The 24,184-nt window shown below is 38.5% G+C and overlaps 1 protein-coding gene, 1 long non-coding RNA gene and 1 other non-coding gene across 3 annotated transcripts; all 3 read right to left on the reverse strand.

The window, feature by feature from the left end:
• Nucleotides 1-2,063: 2,063 nt before the first annotated feature.
• LOC113715656 (uncharacterized) lies at nt 2,064-7,896 on the reverse strand. The gene is made up of 2 exons (XR_011822965.1): nt 6,054-7,896; nt 2,064-3,340 (listed from the first exon to the last, which is right to left on the reverse strand). It is a non-coding gene; the product is annotated as an uncharacterized lncRNA (long non-coding RNA).
• A 5,827-nt stretch (nt 7,897-13,723) lies between these two features.
• Nucleotides 13,724-16,614, reverse strand: LOC140016653 (probable disease resistance RPP8-like protein 2). Its single transcript, XM_072070230.1, has 2 exons — nt 14,827-16,614; nt 13,724-13,773 (listed from the first exon to the last, which is right to left on the reverse strand). Exons 1-2 carry the CDS (start codon nt 16,596-16,598, stop codon nt 13,758-13,760), a joined length of 1,788 nt encoding a protein of 595 aa, XP_071926331.1. The 5' UTR covers nt 16,599-16,614; the 3' UTR covers nt 13,724-13,757.
• Nucleotides 16,615-19,452: 2,838 nt separating this feature from the next.
• LOC113717443 (small nucleolar RNA R71) lies at nt 19,453-19,559 on the reverse strand. The gene has a single exon (XR_003454373.1). It is a non-coding gene; the product is annotated as a small nucleolar RNA R71 (small nucleolar RNA).
• Between the last annotated feature and the right edge of the window lie 4,625 nt (nt 19,560-24,184).

Consider the following 24,184-nt stretch of genomic DNA (forward strand, 5'->3'; position numbering starts at 1 on the left):
ACTCACTCTCATCGAGATGCTGGATGCTAAAAGACACTTCCATTTTTTTGCACCTGCAACATCAAAGATATATACAAATTAATATATAAAAATTTGACTGCTAAACCCCCACACAAAAAAAGATCCAAAAGGCTAGAGAGAGAAAGAAGAAGAGATTAGAAACCCAAAAAAAATCCCAACCATCCTCGTTGTTGTTGTTGTGCTCAATCAAAATCGGAAAGAAAAAAAAATGAAGAAGAAGATGAGGGGATAATTGAAGAGAAAGATAAGGAAAAGAGGGACGATGATGAAAAAAATGAAAGAGAAAAAAAACCGTTTCTTATTTTTTTCAAGCCAACAAACCTCCAAGCAAAATATGGAACCATTTTTTTTCTTTATCATTTCTTCTGGGTTAGATTAGCTCAGAAGATAAAGGTAAAGAAAACATAAAAATGAAGAGAAGATGAGGGCTTTCTGAAGAAAGAAAAAGAAAGAGATGATGATTGAGAGAGGCGATTGACGGAGAGAGAGAGGAAAGAAAGTTCTTCTGAAGCATCGAGCCCAATGCGAGAGTCAAATCTCACCAAAAACTCTGATAACAGGTCAATCTGTCCACTGGGTTTCTTCCCCCCAACAAAAGAAAGAGAACACGTTAGTGGATGACCAAAGTTGACGCCTAAGCCACATTACCAACACACCCTTGTTAAAACAACAAACCTGTATAGATAGAAGGACGTAAATAGGTGAAGGCCAGAGGGCTACAACCGTAATATTAACTAATCTCCTAGTCCAACGATCCATTACCAAACAACAACTCTACTGTTTGTGACCAAACAAAGAAGCAACCCGGCACCACCAACGTCTGACAAGATCCATATCATCAGCAGCCAACCAATCACCCGGCGACACACCCGAGGACGACCATGCCCACGTCTGCTACGTTTTGAAAGACACAAAAAAGGAAGAAGGAACAGACGACGTCGTTTGGTTTATCGGGAGAAAGAAGAAGAAAAGCCCTCAAACAAATACAAGAGGGAGGACAACCAAGTGCCATATCACCTCCAGCCAATTTCCAGTTGCCACATGGGCGGACGACCATCCCAGGTAGTTTAGAAAAAAAAAAAAAAAAACCTACCTGGCAGCACCACCGGCCAATCCTCAGTTGCCACATTGGCGGACGACCATCCTACGAGGCAGGGAGCTTCCCCTCTTTATCTATATGTTTAATTAATAAGCTTTCTCGTTATTAGTAAAAAGTGACAGTTAATGAAAAAAAAAATTTAAAGTGTTATCGTGAACCAATAGTCTATATTTTACATACAAATCAAAACCTGATAAAGTTTGCTATTTCAACGTTTTTTTTTTTTTTTTGTTTTTGGTCCCAAAACATACTATCAATCTTTGGTTGTCAAACATGCAAATTTGCTTCGTATTACTAAAGACTAACCTTCAGGCCAAAAAAGGAAAAATGAGGAGCAGAAGTACACATTTTTTTCCCACTTAGCAGCAAGTTCCCCCCTTAGATTAGTTATCCCACATCGGTTCTAGGAGGGGTTTGGATTGGGTAGTTAAGTCCCTGGATTGGTTTCAAGAATTGCCGACTTTTGGAGTTCAATTTGAGATTAGATTTAATTAATCAACGAAAAAAAATCTAATACTGGAGTTGACAAAAGTACACATTTTTTTCAGGTGCTCTTGTTATGCTGTTATTAGTCACATCAATGACTTAGTCAACTCTAACTGTATACTTGTAGAGCTCAACAAGACCTGATAAAATGAGTAAAAAATAACATGGATGATAAAATCCTTCCCAGACAATACCTACATTCTATTTCCCTAATTTTTTTCAATTACTTTGAATTGACTGCTAAAATATTTGAAATGGCACATGGTTTTTTTTTTTTTTTGTTTTGGCAAATCTCCACTACATGACGAATAATAAAACAACTCCCTTACAAAAGAAGTACGGATATAAGTAAAACCTTGCCTATCTAATTATAAAATACCCCTATATTGACTCGATAAATCTGCAACGTTATTAAAAATGAAGCATGAAAAACCTTGCAAAGAGGGCAAAAAATCCGTAGTAGAATTAATTTCTCGATAAACATGGAAAACCTTAGCTGAAAGTCGGCCCAAAAGTGATAAAATCCTCCCAATAGTTATACACAAAGGCCACCTCACCATTTTAAAATTTTGAAAAATAAGCACTAAACCTTGAGAATCCACTCCAACAAGCAATGGAAAAATCCTGCGCAGTAGACATTCTTGCAAACCAAAAAATTGAGCCCGAGTTTCAGGAGATAAAACATTTCATTCACCAAACTCCTTATAAAAAGCAAACGCAAATTCTCTATTAATTCCATGAACAATACCACCCCCTAAAGCTATCCCCTCTCTAAGACTCACATCCGTATTCAATTTCCAAAATCCAGCCGGCGGAGACTGCCATTGAAGTGAAATACAACAGCTTTTTAGGTGAGGCTCAACACGAAACCATGAAGCTAACAATGTCTGCCCATCCACATCAATTTGACTGGCATCAATAAATGTAGACGCTCCCCCAACACAGAAAAGAACCGATTAATATTAAATACAATCTATGGGACAAAAAAGGCTAATTCCTGATATCCACATTCATTCTCGACAATCCACAAAAACCAAAGAATGACAATTGGAATCAAACAACATACATGATCTGATTTACCAGGTTTCGATGAAAAACACCAATACCTAAAGAGCCGATGAAATACAAGTAACCCCATAGAACTCCATCCCAACTAACCTTGAATAATGCTGCCATCCTTGAAGAACCAACTCACCTTCAAAGAATATATGTCTTAAAGTTTCACAAGATTCGCAAGAGCCACATTTAGAGACCAAATAAAATCCTCTAGATGCTAACACATCATCCGTGGGCAAAACCTTATGAAAAACTCTCCAAGCCAAAAAGGACATCTTCAAAGGGTTTAATGGGTTCCAAATAATCTCGGAAACCATGGATACACTCCTTCTCATCCTTACAGCATCATAAGCCGAGGAAAATGAGAAATTCCCATCATCTGATAAATTCCAAACAAGCTGATCATTCTCAGACAACTTCGGCAGAATGTCTTATACTGCAGCAACTAGAATCGGAGGTAGCCATTCCCTTAAGCGAGTCAAATTCCATGAAGCATCTAGAAGAATAAATTCAGCAACCCTAAAGAAAAAGGGTTATCCAACCCACATAAATATTGTAGCGGCTCTTCAGATACCCATTTGTCTCTCCAAAAATCAATCATGCCTTGACCAATATTCCAAAAAATAGGCTTCTCAGCTCTAATCTGAGTACAAAGCAACCTGCATCAAACTGGAGATCCTACAGTTGAAAAATTAGACATTGGATGAGCATGTTTAATGTATTTATGATGCATAAAGCCAGCCCACAACGAATCATTTGCACACAATTTCCACCATAATTTCATTGCAAATGCTTCTGACACAACATCCAGAGCTTTAAAATTTAAACCACCTTCTTCTAAAGGAAAACAAAGAGCCTCCCATGAATGCCAATGCAATCGACGCTCACCCCGACAATCACATAGAAAATGATTAAATCACCAACCTATATGCTGAAGAACAGACTTAGGGGCTGCACAACTTGTAACAAATATTAAAGCAGTGAATTTCAAACATGCCGTAACAAAATAATTTTATCCCCAAGGGATAGGAACTTCGTACTCCAACCCAAAATCCTTGCACGAATTTGACAAAAAAGACCATCAAATAACACCCTTTTGTTACGTTCATTGGACAAAGGAGCCCCAATATATTTTATAGGAAGCTTTGGCCTCTTAAATTGAAATATACCTTCACCAAACTACACTGAGTTGCTATAGCATGCTTAGAACAAAGATACGAGCTCTTCTCAACATTACTCGACTCAAAACACACTGATAAAAACTCAACAAATCCCAAATTCCCTAAGACAATGCCTAGACACCTTTGTAAAATTAACCAGATCATCAGCAAATGTCAGGTAAGGAATCCTACCACCCAAGTAGTGAAAAACCAATTATTTGAATCAAGCACCTCATAAAGACCCCAACCCAAATATTCTACAACCAAATGAAAAGGGTTAGAGACAAGTAATCTACTTGATGAATCCATATAGGATTTCAAATATCCCATCTACTTCCCATTAACTATCACAGAAATCAACTATTAGAAAAGGTTCCGAAGAACAAATCAACAACTTTTTCAAAAAATAGAAAGCCCTCGACATCTGAAGTAAAAACTCCAATTAACTCTATCGTATGCCTTCTCCATGTCCAATTTAATAATAAGATTAGGCTCCCTCAAATTTTTATCCAATTTTGAAACAAGCTCCTGAGCCAGCAAAATATTATCAAAGATATTTCTACTCGGAACAAACCTAGACTGGTATGGAGATATTAGATCATGCAAAATACAATTAATCCGAAATGCAAGAATTTTGGACATGAGTTCAGAGTTGACATTACATAAACTTATGGGCCATAAATCTTTCCACTCTACAGCCCCTTGCTTCTTGGGAATTAACACTATAGCCATATTGTAAATCCACGTGGCTGCTCCATTCCTTTAAAAAACTCCTCGACAAAAATAAAAGATCTTGCTTGATAATAGAATAGTAGTGCTGATAAAAAGTGACCGAAAAACTATCAAGCCCTACAATAGAATCTCTATCCATCTCAAACACATCCTTGTGAACCTCCTCATCCATATGTAAAGCAGATAATAGCTCATTCGACACATTTTGTACCTTCAAAAACTGAAAAGGAATCTAGTCAATCCACTCCACCTCTGGATCATACCCGAATAGTTGGGAAAAATACTAGACAGCAGAATCCTTAATTGCTGAAGCATCTTCCAACCATGCATTACCTTGACGAATATGAGCAATATAGTTCTGACTCCTTTTCTGTTCACCTTTACATGAAAAAATGCAGTATTAGCATCTCCAACCTACAACCATTTAACTGAAGACTTTTGCCGCCAAAACTCAGTCTCAATAGCCAATTCCCTAGAATGCCTAGGCATCACTTCATTAAGCTCAATCTTAGATTCAATGGATTGTGAATTATCATACACCAACTGAGCCAGCAACATTGCATCTTGCGCTTGATGCATATTCTGATTAATATTACCAAACTCATTATAATTCCATTGCTTAAGACACTTCCTTGATCTCATCAATTTCTGAAAAAATGCTTGCATACCCACTGCTTGCATCGGCTATTCCCAAGAGTCTTTAACTACATCTAAAAAATTCCTATGCCTCGTCCAAACATTTAAAAAATGAAAACAACTCCTAGGCCGCAAACCTTCATTACATTTAATTAATAAAAGGCAATGATCAGAACAGCCTCTAGCCAAATGTGATACATGAGAAGATGTAAAAACTGCATCCACACGCATTAACTAACACTCAATCAAGACGCTGCCAAAGATGGCCATTCGTCCAAGTATAAACTGACACATCAAAATCTAAAGTAACCAAACTAGCACCTCGAATGGCATTATTAAATTCCTCTATCTCACCTAACCTTGGTCTAGAACCTCCCAAACGTTCATCGACTGAAGCCAGCATATTCAAATCCCCTGCCGCCATCCAAGACCCGTGAACCAATTCTGCTATAGACTCCAAGGCAGCCTATAACAACCTCCTACCAACCCTTGAGTACTTAGCATACACAGTAGACAAAAACACCGCCTCAGCTGAACCCAAAGATATGGAAATATGAATTAACTGATTGGCCAAAGTAACAAAAGAATAATCAAAATCTACAGACTGAAAAACCCATATTTTTCCATCAATGAACAATCTACCATAATCAAACCCGAGTAGCAATTGATCCCTTTGCAAATGTTGATCATTCGTGATAGGTTCAATCACAACCAATAAGTGAATTCGATTATAAATACACAATTCCTTCAAATAATGTGCAAAATCAACTTGAGATATACATCTTATATTCCATACCAAAAAATTGACTGGTAGCGACATTAAATATTAGAAAAATAAGCCTTTACTCCTTGAGATGACGAACCTTTAGGTGGTCGACCATGCTTTTTTTTTCCCTTCACTTGTTCTAATGCCACACTGGTATCCTGCATTAACTACTCCTCAAACTTAGACGAAGTCTTAGCGAAGGATGGATTCAACTGCGGCATCTCCAGTCTCTTTAGCAATTGTTGAGATAAGAGCAACAGATCATCCCTATAAACTTCAATAGCCACGATGTTGCTACCCAAATTACACCATCTCAAGGACTTAGAAACCTGTCTAGCCAGTTTATCCCTCATGAGGAAGAGGTGGGGGAACGGAGGGGAAGGAAGGGAGGAGAGGTGGAAGGAGAGAAAAGGAGGAGGGAGAGGGAGGAGGAGGAAGGACGGGAAGAAGGGAGGAGGGGAGAGGGGTGGGGGTGGCAGTGGCAATGGAGGTGGAAGAGGGAAGAGGGAAGAGGGAAGAGGGAAGAGGAGAGGGTGGTGGGTGGTAACTTTTTTTTTAGTTTAAAAATATACCTCAATAAAATTTTTAATTTTAAAAACACCCTAACAAACAACCATAGTGAAAGCACCTTCAACATATCTAAACCATACGAAGTGTCTATTTTCACATATTTCGCCTTAAAATTCAAAATATTCTTAAATTCCCTATGAATAATAAATTAAAGTATTTTAGACAAACAAAAAAAGACAGCACTTGACTAACAAAAATATGTAGAATTTTTTATTCAAAATGTATTACGTAGTCAAATATGCTAGTCAGAAACTTAGATAAATACCAAATTTAACTAACGTGAATTTATTAGGGACATAAAATTATATTTTTAAAAGTAAGAGATAACAAATTTATTTTATAAAAAATATGAGAAACTTTTTAAACGATTTTTCCTATACTTTTTTCTTTATGCCTCTTTCTTCTTCAAAGATTTTTTAATAGCTTCCAAGATTTTTATTAAACACTAACGATTTGTTTATGTTTTGTTTTCCTAAACAAATTATATTAATATTATTGTTCCTCCACAAATCATTGAGTTTGCATTTTGGTTTGAAGTACTTGATTCTGAGTTGAGTCGAAAGGTCACAGTTCAACTCTTATATGTTATGAGTAGGGATGGCAATGGGACGGGGGTAGGGCGGGGAAATAACTCCCCTATCCCCCGTCCCATTGTCAAATAACTCCCCCCGCCCCTTGCCCCCCACCTCCCACCCCGTTTGCCCCGCGGTCTCCCGCAGGGAAAAAAAATCAAATCTTAAGAAATAGATTAAAGTACATAGATTCAGGGCATAACAAGAATAACACAGCAAGCTTAAAGTTAGGAAACAGATTTATCCTCGCATTAGGAATTGCCACAGTAGTTCTGGTCTATCCCAGCATTTAAATCAAATCAAATCAATAATTTCCTGCACAAGACAGAACCCATTTTCATAATTATACTCTAGTTCCAAGCTAACAAACACCCCTTTTTTTTTAGTTCATAGCAAAGAACCCAACCCAACAAACCCTTTGCATAGAATACCGAAACAAAAGCAGGAAGATTCTAACCTCCAAGCAAAAAAGAAAGAAAAAAAATTTAATCTTACCTGGTTGAGGAAAACTAAAAGCTGATAAGCTAAAGAAGTGGCGGCAACTCCTGAGTCAGGGTAAGTGATTATCCCTAGCTTGCAATTGCTCGGACCATTAAAAATAAAAAATAAAAACCAAGGCCGCTCATCATCTTTATGGCCTAGCCGTGCGTGCCACAGAACGCAAGACGGCTGACTCTGCTTCGCGTACTGGGGTGCATGTATGAAGAACGCAAAAAAAAGAGGGTGGAAGGTCCAGCCTATGCGGCAACCGGCAGATAACGTGAAGGTGCAGCTCTAAGAAATTTAGGGTTGTATTTTGTGTGTGTGTCTATATATATATATATATATATATATATATATATATATATATATATATATATATATATATATATTTTTTTTTTTTTTTTTGTTTTTTTTTTTTTGCGGGGATGGGACGGGTGTATGCTGCTCCATCTCCCGTCCCGTTTTAAGATGGGGGTGTATTTTGCCTCCACCTCTGCCCCCGCCCTGCCCCATTCCCCGCCCTATTGGTATCCCCGCGGGTACCCGCACCCGTTGTCATCCCTAGTTATGAGTCATTAGTTAGAATAGTATTTGAGGGATGCTAAATCTTGTGGTAGAAATAAAAAAGCATAGCCTAAGCAAATATCAAGAAATGTATAAAACAATAAACTTGGCTACAAACTCAAATCAATATAAGCAATTATTAACTACAAATTACAATTCAACATGATTTATAATGCAACAAACACAAAATCAATTCACAAATCAATCAACTTATTAGCAAGGCAAACAACTATAGAAGATAAGCATGCTATAAATGCAGCAATTGCAGTAGTTTTTAAGTTACATGAAAGTAAGGATTGGATGGATTTGCCAAACAATTCAAATGCAATACAAACCACGTTAAAAATGAAGCAATTGCAGTAGTATTTTTACTAATCTTATTCCAAACACCCGTTGCAAAACTTCTCCTCACAATTGCTCCAACCCTTTTCCAAGAAACCAGACCATTTAAATTATACACAGTAACCAAATCCTTTGTGGACTTTCTTCATTTAGAGTAAGGACTCTTTCCACTAAAAAATCTTACTAGTTAAACATTCAACGTAGCAGCAATTTGAATCCAATATGAACTGGAAATTTTTCTCACAAAAGTAAACCAAATCTGGAATGAAGACAAAGCAAACCACACTATCAAAATTAAAAAAAAAAAAAAAGGAAAACTCACCTCAAACTGAACCACCAAGAATAGTTGTGTTGGAGAACCATTCTCAAACTCAAGGGACAATAGCAATACAAATAACCATTGAACGGAAGGCAAAATGAACAAAACAAAAGAATTTGAAGTAGAGGACATTCGAAGTGGTGAAGGTGAGAGATGCTTAGATATAAATTTCTTTCTTAATCACGTTCTCCTCACCTTAATTGCGATAAAAAAACGGGCAGTTGGATGTCCATCAAAGATGACGTTATGTTTCTTGAATGTAATAATTGACACTTACACTACTAATCAATGTCTCCTAAAGGACATTCAAGTAATTCCACCGACACATAAACTAGTAGAGGTTGTACCCGCTACACAAAAGATGACCAAATAATTTCATATTTCTAAAAAACCAAACCTTCAACAAAAAGATAGGCCTGTCAACGGGTCGGGTCTAGACCCGGATCCGGACCGGATCCGTGAAATTATTGCGGGTATGGGTAGGGATTTAATTCCGTTTTCCGGATCCGGATCCGGATCCGTTTTGTCAAACAAAAAACGGGTCGGATACGGAATATAGTATTCCGGCCCGTATTAGACCCGGATCCGGATATAAATGAATTAATAATTTTAAATATGTATATTTATCAATATAATTTGATTAGAGTGATGTATTTTAATAAAGTTAATTTGATTTCTTTTCTTATTTGGTTTTTTCTTTGCATTAGTTAAAAATTAGTTTACAAATATATATTTTTTCATTTTTATTAGAAATTATAAATTTTACTAAATTTGTTCGGGTAGACCCGAATCCGGATCCGGGACCCGCCGGACCCGCCGGATCCGGATCCGGAACATAGGATAAAAGACCCGTCGGGTAAACGGGTCGGGTCCGCATAGTAATTCGGGTCCAGGTCCGGAATAATGAATTCCGGCCCGAACCCGGCCCGTTGACAGCCCTACAAAAAGACCACTCCATCTGGAAAAATATAAGGCCACTTCTATAAATATAGTAAAACACACGCTGCATTAAATAGTACCCAACACTATAACTTCACTCCAAATAATCTCGTATTTTCAAGATGCCCCATCCATGTGATTGAAATTTAAAGACGATTTTTGTCCTAAACTATTCAGTATAAGGATACAGCTTGCTCTGCACCCATAAAAAGTACTTATAGTACTCATCTACATAATTCTTATCCCCAACTAACCCACAAATCTAACTTCTCCACTATTTTCTCAACGTAAAAGTAAGCACGTGGAGTTTTCATACTGTAATAAACAGGTTTGATAAATAAAATGAAATTGCAAAATAAAGTTCCCATCTAAAAGCTTGGTGTGCACACCCACCAACAACCCCATGAAGACATGGCCACCAACGCAACTTCGCCCACTGAACACTCTATCCACCTAATTGTTAAGGAATTGAAAACAATTTTAGTTAAATCAAAACCTAAAGACTAATATGAGATTAAGACCCCTAGCAGTCAATGGTTTTTCTACTAATGTTTTGCAATTCTAAATTTTGCCTTTTTAACACTACAAGCAATTTGCTTAGCATGAATCTTTCAACCATTTTTCTAATTTAGTTTATCTTTTAAATGTTTTCAGCAAAATTCTCACAGCTTTAGAGAAATTTTGAGCTCATAAGATGTGTGATGTGTATTCTTAATTTGTTTTTCTAAATATATAAGAATTAAAATTATCATATTATTAACGTTTCCTATAAAAATTTCTTATCTTTCAACATTTATGTATAACCCCACCAGAGGTTTTTGGTTGTTTGCCAAATATTGTACCAAATTCATGGATCAATTGATCTTCCTTTTTTTTTAGTTTCTTTTGTAGGATACATATCTATTACATTGAAATGATGAAATTATCTGTACAATCTATGATCTCTGACTCTCTTATCTAACTTGATTGGTTTCATTAGTTTATAATTGTTTAAAGACACTTAATGTAGTGAAAATTATTAAAAAGAACAAGGAATTAATGAATTAAAAAAATTAACAAATAATTGAAAGAATATTGTTATGGCAAATTGTTATTGCATGAAATGATAATTCTAGAATTGTAAATAGTTATAAGTGAAAGACATTAAGCGATAGGAACTTTTTTGTCATATTCGTGGTTAAGGCGTGGATTTAAGATGGGAGCGTGTGGGTTTAGCTCCTCCCTTTTAGTTTTTGAAATGGAGTTATTCCTTCAAGAAACTTTGAGACAGTCTCATTGTTCTCTTAAATGTAGCCCTAAAATCAAGCCAAACTGATGCAACGGAGAGGGATGGAATAGAAAGGTGATAATGGGTGAAGGACATAGATGAGAGGAGAGAGGAGCTGTTTTGGTTCTCCTATGACAAGAAGGCTGGTAGGGAGGTGACGAAACTTTTCCTTGTTCCAAATTTTAAAAACTTAAATATTCTATTTTTTCACAAATATATAAATTGTTTATCGAGCGTAAGAGATATTAGGTATTAATTCCAAAAAGAAAGACGATCAACTACCGATGCTATTTGAACTTTTTTATTTTTTAAACTATCACAAATACAATAAATTAAATCTACACTACAAACATGATAAAAGTAATAAAAAAAATAATAAAAAGTTGCTCGGGCCATGAAATTCCTAATTGCTCTTACAAAAGAAATGACTAATTAATTGAATGTTGTTATTTTAACTAGTTTCAAATATACGCACAACATACTTTTAAAGTGAATCAACTACACTTATAACTAAGTCATACCTATAAAATTAACTATAGATACATTTGAACTATGAAATTACATGAAATAAATAATTGAAAACACCATAAATATGTCTATCAAATAATGTATTTGCATATTACACCCCTGAATTAGAGTCCTGACTCCGCCACTGTGCATACATACAGTTGAAAATAATACCTACCTTTAACGTCACTAGTTGCTTGGGGAACGGCTCGACCTTTTTTTCATGGGCTGGGATCATTTTGTTTGATCAGTTCATGGAATTTTATATGCCACCCAGCTAAACCTATAGGATGGGGGCCATAGTGGGGCAAAAAGGGGGTCAATCTCATCATAATTCAATCCTCAATTTTCTACTAAAACCCTTCTTTTGTCATGACAACAAAATTTATTATCTAATTAAATAGCCAGTAATTAATCCAAAATCAGATTGTCTATTAGCTGAAAGTATTAAGAATTTAAGTTGTTGGGCTGCCTTTAGTCCCAATAGTATTTATTGGAAATTTTTAGCTTGAGCAGTAGTTCAGTAGACTATATCTTAAGTCTATCATAGAATTTTTTCAGAAACATGAGATGTTTAAACTATAGAGATACCTATTTTTTTTTTTTTTTTTGGATTTTTCTACAAACAGGGCAGGGAGAAAAGAAAAAATCATTTGCCCTTATTGCTAGGCCACACCCGGTGTTTGGTACCTTTCAAATTTCCAACTCCAAAAATATAATATTATTAATAAAAATGCTCATCATCCTCAAAGCCCCTTTGAGCCACTGGGCCAATGGCTCAGTGGCCACCAGAGAAGTCCCTCCTTGGACTGTTGGTGAGGGTTCAAACCTCATCAGCAGCGACAAAAAATCTAAGAGTTGTGTTATAGTACTCCCTTGGTCTAGTTAGATTTGTATACCCACTAGTCCCTATAACAGACTCCTTAGGCTCCTCCTCCCCCTAGATTAGGATAGAGTAGGTTATACAAATGTATCGGGTAACCAATTACTAAAACCCAGCTCTCTTTTTTTTGGTTTGGTCATTCTATACAGGATTTCATCTGATCTAATTTAAATTCAGCTATTGATTTAATCAATTGAGGTCCTATATTTATGTGTACGGAATATTAGCTAGTTGATTATGCCCAAATAATTGACAGCAAATTCTATCACATAATCATCTACTTCAAATTTGTGTTTGTTAGCTACACTACTTTGCATGAAAGATAGGGCCCAGCTGCTCAAACGTGAAACTGGGAAATTAGAAGTTAAAATCACGATTGGATTGTTATTTTTAAAATTTTTATAAAAAAAATATGCAGTAACGATTTAATATAAAAAAATATATTAAAAAAAACATAATAAAATTTTAATAAAAAATTGCAATCCAAACACCACTGAACAAACAATATGCCACGATATATATATCTACGGGCAATTTGCAGGCAAACGTCCATGAAAAATTCCCATTCAATGGGACCAAGTGAGTAGCTAGGAGCCTAGCTATGACTAAGAGTTAAAAGTTATGTTGACGGCCTGTAGGAAAAAGTTGCACTTCGAAAAGTGTGATTTCCCTGAAATAGGCTACTTAAGTTATAGAAATTCTATCGTGTCGATAAAAAAATTCTATCGTGTCGATAAAAAAAGAAAAGTGTGATTCCATGAAATTTCTAGTATAAGTTTTGCGGAGTGTAGAGGTGAATTACTTCTGGGACTTGAGCCATCTCTTGCAGCGAAGCAGTGGATAAGAGAATGAGTAGAAACCAGTAGATGCATCTCCTCCTATCTTCGTTCTTTGGGGAAAAAATCCAAAAATGAAAAGCAAAAAAAAAAAAAAAAAAAAGGCTAGAGTTTTCATGCTAGTATTGATAGTCCTGCTTTCTATTTTCAACTCATTGTTTTCGTGGCACAGCCAATGGAAGCTTTAACTGATTAATGTAGCTTTGCAGCAACTTATTTGCTTGAAAAACAAATTGAAAGTTGGATAAAGCTGTTACGAAGAAAGCTGTATTTCTCCTCACAAACAACTCACTAAAATGTAGCAGTGCATAAAAGCGAGTTCATATAACAAAAACACACTATGACACAGTAATTTGATGTGAGAGGGAGAAAAGCACATTATGGTAATTTTCTTTTCCTACAAGACAGTTGTAAATGGAGTAAAATGTTAACTCAACAGCATTATGACACAAAACCATACCCCAAAAAAAAAAAAAAAAAAAGACAAAACCCAGAGGATCACTTGAAGGTGAGGGCTGATCAACTGCTCCATTCACTGCAAAACAAGTATGAATGTATGATTTAGGAAAAATAGGAGTAACAACAACTAAAAAAGTCTTGAGAAAAAATAGAGAATAAAGAAAGAGTTAAGTGAAAAATTGATATGCATACAATCACGTCTAAGGGAATACTTAAGCGAGACTTTGGCAAGAGTATCCTATGTTTCTTCTGCCCAGATATAAAATTGAATTGGTCTACATATAAAAAATTATACATATAACATGCACGCATATCAAATTATGTCAGAAATCCAATAACTTTACAAGTGAAAAAAAATATCCTAACTCTATCTGGCCCTAATCCACTTAGGGCTAGGAACTAGGGATGACGAATAAAAAAAATAGTCTTGATTGAATTAACACGTGCTCTTATGGTTGGTTTTGGCATCAATAAGACTTGAAGGCAACATGATCATTCTTTATCATCAAATTCTAAACAGATTTTAAGAATATTCCAAGATATTTGATTAAATAAGGATGGTAATCTAAAACAATTACATGGGATGGGAAGCACAAATAGTTTAAACAGTTGGAAGGCATTTTTTAAGCCATGCAACATTGTTGATGAGTACATTATATGACGATAACACATACTTATCCATTAAATTTAATTTGTTAGAGATAATGTAAACTCATTGCCAAAGATGAGGAAATAAACAAAATCTTTTGATTTTGCCTTTACAAGATGGTAGGCAAAGCATTCAAATATAAACTTACTACCTCTTCACCACATTCCTTAATTAGTCAAGGAGCAAGAATTGTACTGGATGATGTCGTAGATAAAGAAAAATAAATATTTGGAAGCTAACACTGTAAAGAATCTCACACAGCAAGTAGTATGATCCCGTTTCTTTCAAAGAGGAGAAAAGAGATAAAAATAGACGATGGTCATTAAAAACTCAAAAGAAAATATTGAATCATGTTGTTGAAGCTTATCAAACCTGTGATTGGAATTAGATGCTAAGAAAAAGGGAATTCCAAGAACGGTAAATTGAAAATTAAAAGGAGAAAAATTGGAGGAGGAAAAAGTAAAAAGCGAGAAAGAGTACCTGCGGATATTGATTGAAGGCACATGGCTTATTTTATGATAATCTTGTCCTTGTTTACCATTCACTATCCTAACTCTATTGTTGAATTCTTCAGGCATTCCCGCAAGAGAAACCTCTTTTAGGGTAGTTACATATCTCAACCCATCTGGAATCATTTCCAACTTTTCACAATACTCAATCCGTAAACTTGAGAGCTTAGGTATGGCCCCTTCATCTACTTTCCACTGCTTTAAGTCACCCAAATCTTCAAGCCAGAGATGTTTTAGTTGGGGAAATCCCATTGAGTGGCAAATCATTTCTTGTCCCAGAAAAGATTCTAAGTGAAGTCCCAGTCTTCGTAGGTTAGGAAGCTTCTCAAGTGTTCCCATTGGATCTTCCTCAATCTGAGTATTGAACAGCTTTAATTGAGTGAGTCCTGCAGGATCAGGAAACATATGGGATTGGTAGTCTGGCAACTTCTTGCACAAAATACCCATGATCTCTAATTCATGAATATTCCTACTAAACAACACCCCTAAAAGAACATTCAAGCCCCTGTTGTTGTTGTTCGAGTTGTTGGAGTCTATCCAGGCCAAATTACAGCCAATGATTTTAAGTGAGCTAATGCGCATGCAGTCCAAGTCTGATATATGATTCACGATCTGTTCCAAGTCCTCAAGATTGTAATACACTCTTGCTTTGAAAGCTCTGAGATTTGATAATTTGCATATGTCTTTAGGATAGCAAAATTCATTATCGAATGCGTCAAGTATCTCCAGATGCTTGTTCAACCGCAGCTTAGGTTGAAAGTTCTTGAAGTTTGGAAGATAAAGGTATCTTAAACGCCCCAATTTCCATAGCACATTCGGTATTCTGCAATTAAAACTTTCAGATAAATCTAGAGTTTCCAAGTACTTTAAATTGCCCAAGGATGATGGCAAGTTTAAATCAGCACACCTCAATTTCAAACATCTCAAATGGATAAGACTACCAACATATCCCAGCGGTGATTTGAGAAAACAATCTTGAGAAGCCATATCGGAGAATAAAATTGACAATACTCTAAGCATCTTCAAATTGTTGACTTGGGACATCATTCCCACCCCTGAAAAATATTGCCATTCGTCTTCCAACGGATCACACAGGAATGAGCGAAGATGCTTAGTTTGTTCTTTTGGTGGAAAGTTGTACTCAGAGATATCCTGTGGAATCAAACGAAGGACTAAACCATATTGTGCTTCAATTACAGGAGGCGAATCTAGTGAAGCACTTTGATCGACCACGTTATACAAATTCTCCTCTTTTGCCTTGATCAAGCATAGATCTCTCATAAGATCATGAAGCCGGCATGACTTCAACCTTGTTACTGCATGCTTCCCTTCATGCACTTTAATCTCAACCATGCATCTTTTGGCCAATTCTTCCAAGTAGTGCTCTGCAACTTCCATCATTGATTCTTGCCCCATTCTATCTTTCTCAAATATCATGCCTTCTCCTATCCACATCTGATACAAACTCTCTGCAGCAATGTCAGAATCTTCCCTAAATTTACCCAAGTAAAGGAAGCATGGTTTTAGTTGCCAAGGGAGGTCATAGTAACTATAAGCTAAAATCTTTGGCACCTCTCCTTCTTTTCCAATTTTTTCTCCCCTAGCCAGATAAGATTTGATATTCTCATGCACCACATTCCATTCTCTGAGGCTTTTTTTAGTTCTAAGAATTCCACCAAGGACCACCACGGCCAATGGAAGACCCCCACAGTTTTTCAACATTTTCTTTCCTAACTCTTCCATCTTGGCCAAATCTGCACAACCTGTGCAGCATTGAACAAAACTAATTCAATATCAACAATGACGCATCTGTCATTCATTTCTCATATAATCCATGGTTCAATCACAGTAGATCTTCCATAATGAGAAATAAGCATCATGGTTACCAGTCAACAACTATACGCAAACCTTAACGGACTGTTAATCGAACAAGTCTCCCAACGTAAAGACTTGAGACCTATCAATAGTCAAGGAAAAGGGCTATTCTAAGAGATCCTTTTTTTCTTAAATCTACTAGATTATATGGATCTGGGAAAAAAGAAAGATCAAGTAGTTTAACTAAATGGTAACAATGCAAAAGGAATTATGTTTCCATTGTAGTATTTCAATTGCTAAAAATTTCAGAAAGGCTATCATTAAAAATTGCCACTGGTATACACGAGACATGTTTTATATGTCTTGGTTAGCAATTCAAAGATGTCCTCAAAATTTTTTGTCATGCGGATGAAATTGTAGGACTATCATTTTTCGGCATATGCATGCATGCATGCATACATACATATATTTAATTTATTTATTTATTTAAATTTATACACCTTGGCATTTTGCGTAAAATGAATTTAATGTTAATAAAGCGGAAAAATTTTACCTTCACCAGTACTCTCCCTTAATGATTTCATTCGTAGCAACTCCCAACTTTCTTCCTCGGTCAAAAAACGGAGTTGAAGGTGATATCCATTTGGACCAATATATGCTGCCACGTCTCTGTTACGAGTTGTGAGCTGATAGGGTGTAATTTGTTAGTCATTTTATTATTAATTTCCCCTTTTATCCCTGATAAATATTGTGTTAATTGCTGTTATCTGCTCATATTTGGTATATGGACTTAATTTCAGGAGGAAGCAGCAAACTACCAAAAAAAAGAGGGACTTTATGAAGAATATGGAGACTTCTAAGGACTTCAATCCTTGGGCCTTTGGATTGGTGGGGACCGCAAAGCCATAAGTCATGTGGACTCTCCAAAGAAAGCTACGGAAGTGGACTTGGAAGAGGAAGTACTTGAGGAGGTTTTGTCCACATGTGTGGGGACCACCTAGATAGCTTTAGTCTATCTTTCTTTTGTCTCTTAAAGGGGGAACGTACAGGAAGCAAAAGGGGATTCCTAGTTTTAGTTTAGTTTTTAGCCTAGTCTTTAGTCTCTCTTTTTCTTTTCTCCGGACTGGCCTCTGACACACGCCAGGTGTTCGACAATATTCCCCAACGGGAAAAGCACCTTTTTTTCCCTGCTTCTTAATAGAAAACGCAATGCTTTTGCAATCTATTAATTCGTGTGGTGATTTAATTATGCGGCGTGGCTAAATCCTCCATCTAGTCAAGGGGACAACTGACGAATGGGTTCACCACTATTGTGAGATCTAAACCGCTTTTAATTGTTTCCTGCATTTATTGGTATTCATATGTTTCCTGCTTTTAACCGCTATAGCTCGTGTGAGTGATTGAATAGATGCGCAATATTTAATTATTCATATAGGCTATTTTGCTAAATAGAGGTAACTGAATCCGTAATTGTTCGTTATCTCTGTCTTTGTAGCAACTGGCGTAATTGGGTTTATGTCAGGGGAACATACGATCTAGCTTAAATAAACCCTCGTAGCGTGTTTATTGGTTAGGATTGGGCCTTTCTAATTATTACTGCAATCTAGAAATTAAATCTTACGGTCGTACCTAGGGTTATTTTTGGGTTAGAGAAATAGCTAACGGTCGTACCTTGGCTATCGAGAAATTAAGGAAGGGTTGGTTGTTTAGCGCGTGCGAGACAGCTATAACCAATCTATTAATAAAAGTTGGAATTATTTGTGAATCGATGATCAGTTGCGTGAACCATTTCTAAAGTGTACCCTTGGCTAGAGCTTCTCCAATTATTGTTTTTAATTAATTAGTTTCTGCATTTAATTTGTTCAGTTGGCTTTTGATACCAAAACCCCCCCCCATTGATCTTGATTTGAAAAGAAACAAATATCTCTCCAGTCCCTGAGGAGACGACCCTGCTTATCACTGTCTACTAGTTAGGGAATTCAGTTAAATAATTAATTCAGGTATATCGGATTAAGCAAACTCTTCGGGAACAGGGTGAATCAAGTAACCCATTGCACACCTAGAGTCCCTGCTCCAGTACTCGAATTGATTACTGACTGTTTCAGGTGGTAGTTAGGATTCATTTATTATTATTGCACAGGTTCGGCACCTGTCAATTTTTGGCGCCGTTGCCGGGGACTTGGCGTTTGAATTATTTGCTTCTTTTCGAATTCAGTTTTTATTTTGTTTTATTTTAATTCTTCTTTTTCTTGGTATTTTTTGCTAGTTTATGCCCCGTTCTTTTCGCACAGGTGACTTGGTATACGATCCTGAAGTTGAGAAGGCAGCGCGTAGGCGACGGCAAGAGACCAAGAGACGAAAACAAGGGCACTTATTTTCTGAAAACGAGTCAGGAAGAGACGATTTTAGCATGGCCAACACCCAGACATTGAGGGAGCTGGCTACCCCGGAGCTGACTCATCAGCCCTTGTGCATCACGTTCCCAACTCTGGCTGAGAATACCTCCTTCGAGCTGAAATCGGGATTGATTCAACTCCTACCATCGTTCCATGGCCTTTCTGGTGAGGAACCCCACAAACATGTCAAGGAGTTCGAAGTAGTTTGCTCCAGCATGAAACCTCCTGCGGTCACTGAGGAGCAAATAAGACTTAGAGCTTTCCCATTCTCTCTCAAGGATGCAGCGAAGGATTGGTTATACTACCTACCTGCAGGTAGTATCACCACGTGGGCACAATTGAAGAAGAAATTCCTAGAAAAATTTTTCCCTGCATCCCGGGCTGATAGTTTGAGAAAGGAGATTTGCAGCATCAAGCAGTACTCCGGGGAGTCCTTGTATGACTATTGGGAAAGGTTCAACAGGTTGTGCAAGAGATGCCCACAGCATCAAATTAGTGAACAACTGCTGATTCAGTATTTCTATGAAGGACTCCAGTCAACTGACAGGAGTATTATTGACGCTGCGAGTGGAGGAGCCCTGGCGAACAAGACACCGAGGGAAGCGTGGGACCTTATTGAAGCCATGGCAGAAAATTCTCAGCAGTTCGGCTTCCGTGAGAGCAATCCTACCCGTAGAGTCAATGAGGCAGAGACGTCATCCGTCCAGCAGCAACTGTCAGAGTTGACGTCGGTCGTCAGGCAATTGGCCATGAGAGACACACCGCGAGCGAATGTGTGTGGAATCTGTACTAGCATGGACCACTGCACGGATTCGTGCCCCATTCTGCAAGAGGACGGGGCAGAACAGGTAAATATGGCCGGAGGCGTGCCCGCGCCCCGCAGGCAGTATGACCCGTATTCCAACACATACAACCCCGGTTGGAGAGACCATCCTAATCTCAGTTATGGGAACAGGCAACAAGGTTCATTCCCGAATCGTCCACCAGGATTCTACCAGCCTTGGCAACCAAAACCTCAAACCTCATCCTCCAATACAGGAAGCTCCTTGGAGGACCTAGTCAAGAACCTGGCCACGACTACTAACAACCTGGCCACGACTACTAACAACCTGGTCGCAACTACTACACAGCTTCAACAGGAGATCAGATCCTTGGCCGCGAAAATCGAGCAGCTCCAGCAGGACACCAAGGCTGACAAGAAGGACCAAGATGTTCGAATAAGTCAACTGGCAACTGCCATCAACCGCTTGGAATCTCACGTTTATGGGAAACTGCCATCGCAACCCGAGGTAAATCCCAGAAATGTAAGTGCCATGACGCTGAGGAGTGGCAAGGAGCTGGAAGAACCTAAAGTGAAGAATTCAAAAAGCAAAAGCGAGGAGGAGATAGAAAAGAAAATTGAGGAGGAAGGACGTGTTCGTGAAGGTCCTAAGGTAACCTCCACCTCTCCACTCACTATTAGCTCTAACTTACCCCCTTTTCCTTGCAGGTTGGAAAAGACAAGGAAAGTAGAGAAGGAAAAGGAACTTTTGGATGTATTCAGGAAAGTAGAGATTAACATCCCCCTACTGGATGCAATCAAGCAAATACCGAAATATGCCAAATTTCTGAAGGACCTGTGCACCCACAAGAGGAAGCTAAGGGGAGATGAACGAGTGGCGGTGGGAGAAAACGTGTCAGCTATACTCCAGAGGAAGCTCCCACCAAAATGTGGAGACCCAGGTATGTTTACCATTCCCTGCAAGATAGGAGGTACTCCAATTAGGAAAGCAATGTTGGATTTGGGGGCGTCAATTAATGTTATGCCTAAGACAATTTATGCATCTCTAAATCTTGGCCCGTTAAAAGGCACAGGCATCATAATTCAACTTGCAGACCGTACCAATGCTTACCCGGAAGGGTTAGTTGAAGATGTTTTGGTACAGGTCAATGAGTTAGTTTTTCCTGCAGATTTCTATGTCCTAGACATGGGGGATGAAAGGGCACTAAATCCGTCTCCTATTCTGTTAGGTAGGCCATTTTTAAGCACTGCTAGGACGAAAGTAGATGTAAATGAGGGTACCTTGTCGATGGAGTTTGATGGGGAAATTGTAAATTTTAATATTTTTGAAGCGATGAAGTACCCAGATGAAACTAACTCTGTTTATGCTTTAAGTGTTGTTGAGCCCCTTGTACAGGAAATATTTGAATTGGATGGGGTTGATGCACTGGCAGTGGCATTGGCCAAACATCTTGAGTTGGGAGCAACTCTTGATGTAGAAATAAATGATGAGCTATACCACGCTGTTGGAGCACTACATTCGCTCCCACCAATTTCCCCAAGGTATGAGCTTACTTCTGTTTTTGTACCAGAAACTCAGGCAAAATTGTTGCCTTCTATTGTGCAGGCGCCTGAGTTGGAGCTCAAACCTCTCCCAAAGCATTTGAAGTATGCTTTTCTCGGGGACAATGAGACACTGCCAGTCATCATATCTGCACACCTGTCCCCGGGGCAAGAAGATAGACTACTTCGTCTTCTCCGAGATCATAAGGAGGCAATTGGGTGGAGTGTAGCAGATATCAACGGAATTAGCCCCTCCTTATGCATGCATCGGATCCGGCTTGAGGATGATGCGAAGCCAGTTAGACAAGGGCAACGGAGATTGAACCCACTAATGATGGAAGTGGTCAAGAAGGAGATACTTAAACTCCTAGAAGTAGGGATCATCTTCGCCATCTCAGATAGCCCCTGGGTGAGCCCGGTGCAAGTAGTCCCGAAAAAGGCGGGAGTAACAGTTGAAGAGAACCAAGAGGGTGAGATGGTCCCGGTGAGGAAACCCACAGGATGGCGCCAGTGCATTGACTATCGGCGTCTGAATGCTGTGACGAAGAAGGACCATTTCCCTCTGCCTTTTATTGATCAGATGATAGAAAGGTTAGCTGGCCGTGTCTATTATTGTTTTCTTGATGGTTTCTCTGGTTATTTTCAGATTGCAATAGCACCAGAGGATCAGGAGAAAACTACCTTCACCTGCCCCTTCGGTACATTTGCATATCGGAGGATGCCTTTCGGCCTCTGCAACGCCCCAGCAACTTTTCAGAGGTGTATGGTAAGTATATTCTCTGAGTATGTAGAAAAGATTATTGAGGTGTTTATGGATGATTTTAGTGTGTATGGGGATAGCTTTGATGAATGCCTTGATAATTTAGCTTTAATTTTGAAAAGATGCATTGAGACAAATTTGGTTCTGAATTGGGAGAAATGTCATTTCATGGTGGATCATGGTATTGTTCTAGGGCATGTAGTGTCGGCCAGAGGTATAGAGGTAGACAAGGCAAAAGTCGATATTATTTCTGCTCTGCCTTACCCCGCAAGTGTGCGGGAGGTGCGTTCCTTTTTGGGTCATGCAGGTTTCTACAGGAGATTCATCAAAGATTTCTCAAAAATTGGAGCGCCCCTGTTCAAGCTATTGCAGAAGGACGTGGCATTCGACTTCACCGAAGAATGCAAGGTGGCATTTGACAGGTTGAGGGATTCATTGACATCGCCACCGGTTATCCAACCTCCAGACTGGAACCTCCCATTTGAGATAATGTGTGACGCGAGTGATTATGCAGTGGGAGCGGTGCTGGGGCAACGGATTGGCAGAGCGGCTCATGCAATTTACTATGCATCGAAGGCGTTAAACGGAGCCCAACTCAACTACTCTACAACAGAAAAAGAATTGCTAGCTGTGGTTTTTGCATTAGAAAAATTTAGACCTTATTTGTTAGGTGCAAAAATAACAGTTTTCTCTGATCATGCAGCCTTGAGGTACTTGATGACGAAGAAGGATGCTAAACCAAGGCTCATCAGATGGATCCTGCTCCTTCAGGAGTTCAACTTGGAAATTAAGGATAAGAGTGGGGCAGAAAATTTAGTTGCTGATCACTTGAGCCGCTTACTTGCTCATAAGGAGGAGCCGCCATTGAGGGAGGCGTTCCCAGAGGAGCAACTATTGGCCATTGACTCGTCTACTCTCTGGTATGCCGATTTGGTAAACTTTCTAGTGACTAATCAATTGCCTGCAGGGTGGCCAAAGGCTAAGAGGGACAAGTTAAAGAGCGACGCCAAGTGTTACATTTGGGACGACCCGTACCTTTGGAGACAGTGTTCGGATCAAGTGCTCAGAAGGTGTGTAAGTGCAGGTGAATTTCGCTCCATTTTCAATTTTTGTCATTCGTTTGCATGTGGAGGGCATTTTGGGCCCAAACGAACAGCTCGCAAGGTGTTGGAGAGTGGTTTTTACTGGCCTACTCTGTTCAAAGATGCTTATTTATTCTGTAAATCCTGTGATAGGTGTCAAAGGGTGGGGAATATTTTTCGTAAGGACCAAATGCTTCAAACCCCCGTGTTGTTTGTTGAAATTTTTGATGTTTGGGGGATAGATTTTATGGGTCCTTTTCCCTCATCTTTTGGTTTCCTATACATTTTACTTGCTGTGGATTATGTGTCTAAATGGGTGGAGGCAAAAGTCACCCGTACTAATGATTCTAGAGTGGTTGCAGATTTCTTAAAATCTAATATCTTTACCCGTTTTGGAATGCCAAGAGCTGTGGTTAGTGATAGAGGGACACATTTCTGCAACAAGACTATCACTGCCTTGTTTCGAAAATACGGTGTACTGCACAAGGTATCCACACCGTATCACCCGCAGGCGAACGGTCAGGCCGAAGTGTCAAACAGGGAAATCAAGTCGATCTTGGAGAAGATGGTGCGTCCGGACAGGAAGGATTGGAGTTTGAAGCTAGAAGACGCACTATGGGCTTATAGAACCGCGTATAAGACGCCAATTGGGATGTCCCCTTATAGACTTGTTTTCGGTAAGGCTTGCCATCTTCCCGTGGAGTTCGAACACAAGGCGTTTTGGGCAGTGAAGCAGTGTAATATGGGATTAGATGAAGCAGGGGCCCAAAGGAAATTGCAGCTACAAGAGTTGGAAGAAATAAGAAATGAGGCGTATGAGAATGCCACGATCTATAAAGAAAAGAGTAAAATCTTTCATGATCAGCAGGTTTCTAGGAGGACTTTTGTAGTGGGGCAAAAGGTCCTCTTGTATCACTCAAGGCTTAAACTTTTTCCCGGTAAGTTGCGTTCTC

The sequence above is a fragment of the Coffea arabica genome, chromosome 11c (genome assembly GCF_036785885.1).
Source record: "Coffea arabica cultivar ET-39 chromosome 11c, Coffea Arabica ET-39 HiFi, whole genome shotgun sequence".
In the NCBI taxonomy this organism is placed as follows: domain Eukaryota; kingdom Viridiplantae; phylum Streptophyta; class Magnoliopsida; order Gentianales; family Rubiaceae; genus Coffea; species Coffea arabica.